The following is a 7,275-nucleotide window of genomic DNA, read 5'->3' as shown; positions in this document are numbered from 1 at the left end:
CTTAACAGTTCATTTCTTAAGATAAATCATGTGTTACATATCAGGCAAGTTGGAGAATAACGTTTTCATTATTTGAGGATAAACTTGACACAAAGGCAGTTTCGGGATATTTTGACTGATATTGCACTGATATATATTTGGTTCTTAGATCAACATAAAATGGGCAAAAAAATATGATATTGATTTCATTTTCAATGGCTGAATGACATAAAGGACATAACCTTAAACATTTCTCTAATGACAATCTTCTACCCTTATTTACGAATAGGTCTGAAAGACCAAGTAACCCAATGTACACATAAACATTTGATTTCAAAGTTTATGTGGTATTCACTGATATCCATACGTGTGTCTTCATTTAATTAGTCCTTCTTCATATACTAATACACAACAAGGACACGTATTCTGATTTGCATACGTTACAAGACATTCAAAGGACATTCAGATGAGACTCACTGACACTAAACATCAGATTTCCCCAGTCACACTGTATATTTGATATATTCAGCCACACTATCTAATAATTATATTCCACAACACTGTATATTACATGTGATGATTTGTCAACACCATGTCATTCAATCTCCAGTCAGGAGGTCGTTGTAAATGTAGGTATTTTTAATATTTACAGACAAAATGAGCACTTGATAGAGAATCAAAGGTTTATACTGAGTTACTGAAAGGGAATACTTTGATTTCATCTGGGTACCAAGTACAAACATACACACGGCCACGTCCATCTACACAAACTCCGTGAGGGTACAAGACACTATCATCTTCAGTGAGTATGTTTCGGACAAACTGTCCTGACTCAGTAAGATGAACAACAGAGTGTTCTGATCTATCAGTAACCAGGATGTCACCTGTGCTGGTACTTGTGATGCCACAAGGACTTCTCAGGGTTGTGTGTCCTGTTGTAGGGTAGGTGAACACGACGTCCCCTTCAGCTGTCAGGCACAGGACACGCTTCGAACCGCTATCCGACACAAAGATGTTTCCTGTTCTTGTTGTACAAAGAAACTCAGGAGAATGTATAATTTCCTTTCCACTATCGATAGGTTTAATAGACTTCAGGAAGTTTCCTCTCATGTCAAGAATATCCACACATTTATCACTATCAGAACCTGCTGCTAGTGTTGATGGTGTCAAAGACGTTATACCCCAGTACTGTTTGTGGGTTGTGATGGTTGACAGCAGCACCAGGTCAGGGTTCACTTCAACTGTTACAATCTGCCTCCTATGCATCAGAGTGACAGCCACCTGGTAGTGTGTCAGCCTTGTTATACCCCACGGTCTACTTCCCAGTTGGAGCTTGCTGTGATGTCGCTGTTTGTTCCTGGTGTAGAAGGACTTAACCCTGTTGTTGTTGTAGTCTGTTAGAACCACTGTGTCTGTACCATTCACCGGCAATACTGTTAAGTCAAAAGGGTATACATTATTCTTATCTCCAGCTACCTTAACGTTAATGGTGTCCTGTAACAGAGGAGCACCCTTCAGGTCCAGCACGTTACTGGTGTCTTGAGATAAAGGGGCTGCCCAAAGGTTCAGCATACCGTCATACTGGACAACTATCTCACCCAGCTGTAGATTGTCCAGAGCTCTACTCATAATCTCTTCATTCTGTCTGAACATGACCCTGGCTATTCTCCCTCTCTTCTTCACGTCTACGTCTCCAACAGCATCCACATCACCGGCCTCACATCCCTGATACATCTCATACACGTCCATGTCACACTCGGATTGTAGAATCTGGTCTATCAGCTCAGTCTGTTGTCCGTACATCTGTACTGACATTTCACCCAACTTTAGGTCGGCTGTCAGTTGTTCAATGTGCTTTTCAGAAACTTCTTTCAGTTCATCTAGAAGTTGATTTTCCATGATAGTTATCTTTTCTCTCGCGTTGTTACCAAAAGACTTGATTTCATGTTCCATTCTTGCATATCGATCTTTTTCAGAAACCACGTTCACTTTAACAGCATCAACTTTTGCTTCCATTTGGAGTTGCTTCTTCGAAATAGTTTCCTTCTTATTCAACAGCTGGGACTTTAATGCAGGTAATTCCGACTCCAGTGTGACAACTGACTCACATTTCCTGTGATAGATAACACAACAGGTGTGACAGGTGACTTTCTTGCAATCTTTGCAAAGGAATTTGATGTTTTCATCCTTGTGTTCTTTACACTTAATGTTTCTTTCCTGGGGATAATGGCCTCACTAGTCAGGGCAGTTGTATCGTGATAACGAGTGGCTGAGATGCGACTGTGCACCCTAGCACATACATCACACAGGGCGTCATCGCATACCGAGCACCACACAGTCGCTGGAGTTGTCTCCCCTTCGCCATGACAGCACGTGCAGTTCTTTGTATCTGGACAAAAAAAAAAAAGGTTGAATGAAAAGCATTCAGCATCGTATAATCATCGAGTGTTTGTTCTCATGTCTAGCTATTGAAGGGCGGTAGGCCAGCCTTGTAGTCAAAGCGTTCCATCGTCACGCCGAAAATCCGGGTTCTATTTCCCAGATGGGCACAATGTGTGACACCTATTTCTAGTTTCCCCGCCGTGATATTGCTGTAATATTGCCAAAGGCGGCATAAAACTAAACTCACTCTCTTTATCTGTATACGTAATTGCACAATTGTTTGTGGTTTATGAATTGTTGTTACTAGTAATTTTAGTGTAAGCTACCTCACAACACGATATATAAAAGACATATATCTGTAAGACTGACCTCAGGTTTCGGGAACTTGAATGACTAGTTTGACATAATGAAACATGAGGTATCACTTGAACCCTAAATACCCTACCTTTTAACTTCAACCAAGATATTTGGAAAACAGCTATGCAGGACCACTACATTCATGAGTATTGTGGGGGTACAAATTGAAATTTGTATCAGTAAATAATGAATGTATTTGCAATTACATGTAGATTTAGATCAGTCATTTTCACATTGAGTAAGGGAGTGTGTTGCCTTTGAAAAGGTTAAGAGACGAACATGGCACTGCTACAAACTTTATACGACGACCACAGACGAATATTTAACAGATTTTACACGTGTCTATCCTTCCTTTCTTTTGAGACTGGTGCAAGACACATCCAATAGACCAGCGTGCATTGCAGTACCAGTTTACCATTGATCCTTACCTTTACACCCGGGACCAAATGAGTCTAGCAGTCCCTGGATGACAAAGCTCGGTTTGACGTCATCCGCCCACTCATCTATTGGTCTCTCAGGGGAGGTCACTTTCGTCATCTTGCTGCAGAAAGGACACAGCAGAGACTTGGCATTGATAGCTTCCGGTTTGGTTTTGGTGTAGTTGACGACACATTTCCGACAGAATGTGTGATAACAGACAAGGGTGCATGGATTGTCAAATACTTCTGTACATATGGTGCATGTGAGAAAATGTTCTTGCAGTTTCTGAGACGTCGCCATCTGCAAATGGAAGATGCATTAAATCTACAATTTTATAACGCATTGCATGCTGCCGGGACTATTTGCACTAGGCAATATGGCCAAAGTAACGGTTGCGTGTAATAGCATTTATACAAAATAAATGATATGTTGGTTGAAGTTATTTGAACCCTTTTTCATAACCCCTTGTTCATTTTAAAAAAATCAAATTAAACAGACTATTGTTGACAATCATCAATGAAATCTATTCATACGCGAGACCGAGGTTATGACGGCGTAATGCACTCGTTCTGTAAGTTGAATTCTGATATATTATTGTGCTAATATTGGATGGGTAATACATGAATATTTAACGAATGAATAAGGTATTATACGGGACACCATTTAGTATTCTCTCTATATATATCAACGATAGTAAGTGTTCATTTCAACATACCAGCGCAACCACAGCCGTGCGTGCGTGCGTGCAAGTGTGTGTGTATGTGTTCTGGAGAAAGACTGAAAATTCTAAGATCAAGGTCTTCTGCAATCAATATTTTGTGTGCCCACCCTGGGAGACAAGAACAGCCTGTTGGGGTGTCGTCTTGTGCACATACCCCAGGTCACTAATCTGTCAAAGTTAAGCAATGTTGTACACAGAGAGTCCTTGGATGGTTGACAGTTTTGTTTTCAGCTTGCGTGATCTCGGTACTGTGATGAAGTGACGATGATGAAACACATTTGTTTCTGCCATTGTGTAAACTTGGTGTCCAAACAATCACACTGCTTCCTCCAACTACGTGGACGTCCAGCTTACGTTTGACGCAAAACGTTAATGACGACGACTACACGCCCGCCATCTACACCTAGAAGCAACAATGACTCGTGCACTTGGCACATACAGCGCTGACTTCGATATCAGCACTCATTTGCACAACGAAAGTATCTAGGCTAGTGTCAACTGCTTGCGCCAACAAACGCGACTCCAGCTATGAATATTTACTGTCTAAATATTTTATTAAATGTAGAAATGACATCCCTAATAGCTTTCCATCTTGAGTCAATGTACCGTTATGTCCACAGACCGAGTCACCTGAGATTAGGCTGTACATATCGATATATCCGTACATAGTGAAAGTAGACCACGGAGCACAGAGGGAAGGACTCGAAATCTAAGACCATTATCACCGTATTTCTTCACACGTTTGATCACCGCATAATTACGTCGCTATACCTGGTCATTGTTAGAAATGTAGTGTACGTGAAGTCTGGCAAATACCGCCTGCACGTTTACTCAACTTCATTTCCTCGTTCCAGCCAGTCGGTGAAGGCTGAGGTTGAGCCCCATAATAAACGGCTACTGGTCAGCAACGACACACAACACGACGTAAATACACCCTCCGAGAAGACACGAGGGGGTCAGGGTTCACGTGTCAAGTATACAACACGATAAAGCACATTTACGTCTGCCATTGCTTACGTTCATTTATCTCTCAGTCATTTCCTCCCAATGTACGACTTTTGAAACTAATTTGACATATATTTTTTCTAGTCTGTCTCACAGTCCCTGAACCACATTATTTTCCCTACAGCCTAGCCTCCCCTGCAGTGGTAAAGCCCTAATTAAAGCAAGTCTAGATTTCCCCAGGTTCTGAATCTCTGGTCTCCCTGGGGCCCCTTTTCAATATATAATAGGTTTGTTTGTTACAATCAAAATTATATCTATTCAGAGACTAAGCAGTAGTCTAATTTTTTTCCAAAATGTAGACTTTGATACGTTTACTTTTAATGATATACTTTGTCTTTAGTTAGTCTCTTATAAAGGCCTTTCGTATCACCAGAGTCGCGTTATAGGGGAACATTTACGTTTATTGTCGCCTGTATAATGTACTGACCAAGATTGCATAACAAATGAAGTGCCACTTGACACTATACACCCACACTGTCTCAAAACTGTATTATGTGTAGATATGATAGGCAAAGTAATTAACTGACGTCAGTGCATCGGTAAGTCAACACACCAACGTGTGTGAGAAGAGGGTAGTCGGTTCCCTGTACATAACGAAAGTAGACACGTCAACACAGCAGGGGGAAGGTCACACACAGGAAACATAACACTATGGCTGAATTACCACACACAGGAAACAGAACACCATGGCTGAATTACCACACACAGGAAACATAACACCATGGCTGAATTACCACACACAGGAAACATAAGACGATGGCTGAATTTTTTACCACACAGGAAACATAACACCATGGCTGAATTACCACAGACAGGAAACATAACACCATGGCTGAATTACCACACACAGGAAACATAGCACCATGGCTGAATTACCACACACAGGAAACATAACACCATGTCTGAATTACCACACACAGGAAACATAACACCATGGCTGAATTACCACACACAGGAAACATAACACCATGGCTGAATTACCACACACAGGAAACATAACACCATGGCTGAATTACCACACACACCATGGCTGAATTACCACACACAGAAACATAGCACCATGGCTGAATTACCACACACAGGAAACATAACACCATAGCTGAATTACCACACACAGGAAACATAACATCATGGCTGAATTACCACGCACAGGAAACATAACACTATGGCTGGATTACCACACACAGGAAACATAACACCATGGCTGAATTACCACACACAGGAAACATAACACCATGGCTGAATTACCACACACAGGAAACATAACACCATGGCTGAATTACCACATACAGGAAACATAACACCATGGCAGAATTACCACACACAGGAAACATAGCACCATGGCTGAATTACCACACACAGGAAACATAACACCATGTCTGAATTACCACACACAGGAAACATAACACCATGGCTGAATTACCACATACAGGAAACATAATACCATGTCTGAATTACCACACACAGGAAACATAGCACCATGGCTGAATTACCACACACAGGAAACATAACACTATGGCTGGATTACCACACACAGGAAACATAACACCATGGCTGAATTACCACACACAGGAAACATAACACCATGGCAGAAATAGTAGACTATTACCACCGAATTACTTCACACCTTGTCCATCAATCACAGAGTAGTGAATTGACTATAACCCAACATTGGAAGATTTGTAGTGTAAGTGAAGTCTGGCAAATATCCCCAACACGCCCACTTACCTTCACGTGCTCGTTCCATACAGGTGATGTAGATAGAGACCGTACCGCGTGACGAATATCTACTGATTAGTAACAGGGGTCGGAGATATCACGGGAATAACATATAACGCGCACACAGTTTCTTCGCACCTCTTTCATTCTGCGTGTCGTGTCTTTCGATCATAGGATCATACGAACTGATTTCAAAACATTTTCTGGCCGTCACGCCAGAGGTAGGGTTCGGAGCTCAACATGGGTACAATGTACGAAGCTAATTTCTGGTGTGTACAGAGGTGATCTGTTTGTGGTGCCTGATATCTGTGTCTGCCTCTTTATCTTATTGACGATTCAGTTGCTGGTGATCTATAGCCCGTTTTTATATTGTAGTGTTGTCTATAGTTATACTTTTTTTATGATAACGTACTAGTTTTATAGTTTAGAGCTATGGTACTCTAGTAGTTTTACTGTCCTTCGATGGCAGTTTTTAATGTTCTAAATTTATTGATTTTAATGTTGATATAAATGACATTGTTCTCGTCACGAAATGGCTGAAGTATTGCCGATGTGACGTTAAACTTAACACACTCACTCACTCACTCTTGTTGACGATCTGCAATATGACAGAGCGAAACGACTCCAAACCGCGTTCGTGATGAAAGCATGTTTAGATGATATCTGCACTGATACAGGTCCAAGACAGGGTG

The 7,275-nt window shown here is 41.3% G+C and overlaps 1 protein-coding gene across 2 annotated transcripts; it reads right to left on the bottom strand.

Annotated features, from left to right (window-relative positions):
- Nucleotides 1–648: 648 nt before the first annotated feature.
- LOC124264702 lies at nucleotides 649–6,650 on the bottom strand. Of its 2 annotated transcripts, XM_046699467.1 has the most exons (3): nucleotides 6,593–6,650; nucleotides 3,147–3,438; nucleotides 649–2,368 (listed from the first exon to the last, which is right to left on the bottom strand). In XM_046699467.1, the coding sequence occupies exon 3, from the start codon at nucleotides 1,993–1,995 to the stop codon at nucleotides 664–666; it is 1,332 nt and encodes a 443-aa protein (XP_046555423.1). In that variant the 5' UTR covers nucleotides 1,996–2,368; nucleotides 3,147–3,438; nucleotides 6,593–6,650; the 3' UTR covers nucleotides 649–663. The 2 variants fall into 2 exon arrangements, with proteins under 2 accessions (XP_046555423.1, XP_046555424.1); XM_046699468.1 differs by lacking the exons at nucleotides 3,147–3,438; nucleotides 6,593–6,650 and adding an exon at nucleotides 2,807–2,942.
- Between the last annotated feature and the right edge of the window lie 625 nt (nucleotides 6,651–7,275).

The sequence above is a fragment of the Haliotis rubra genome, unplaced genomic scaffold, assembly GCF_003918875.1.
Source record: "Haliotis rubra isolate DU_JTF1 unplaced genomic scaffold, ASM391887v1 Scf939, whole genome shotgun sequence".
In the NCBI taxonomy this organism is placed as follows: Eukaryota; Metazoa; Mollusca; class Gastropoda; order Lepetellida; family Haliotidae; genus Haliotis; species Haliotis rubra.
The sequence above is the reverse complement of the archived record's forward strand: the minus strand, read 5'-3'. Positions and strand labels throughout refer to the sequence as shown.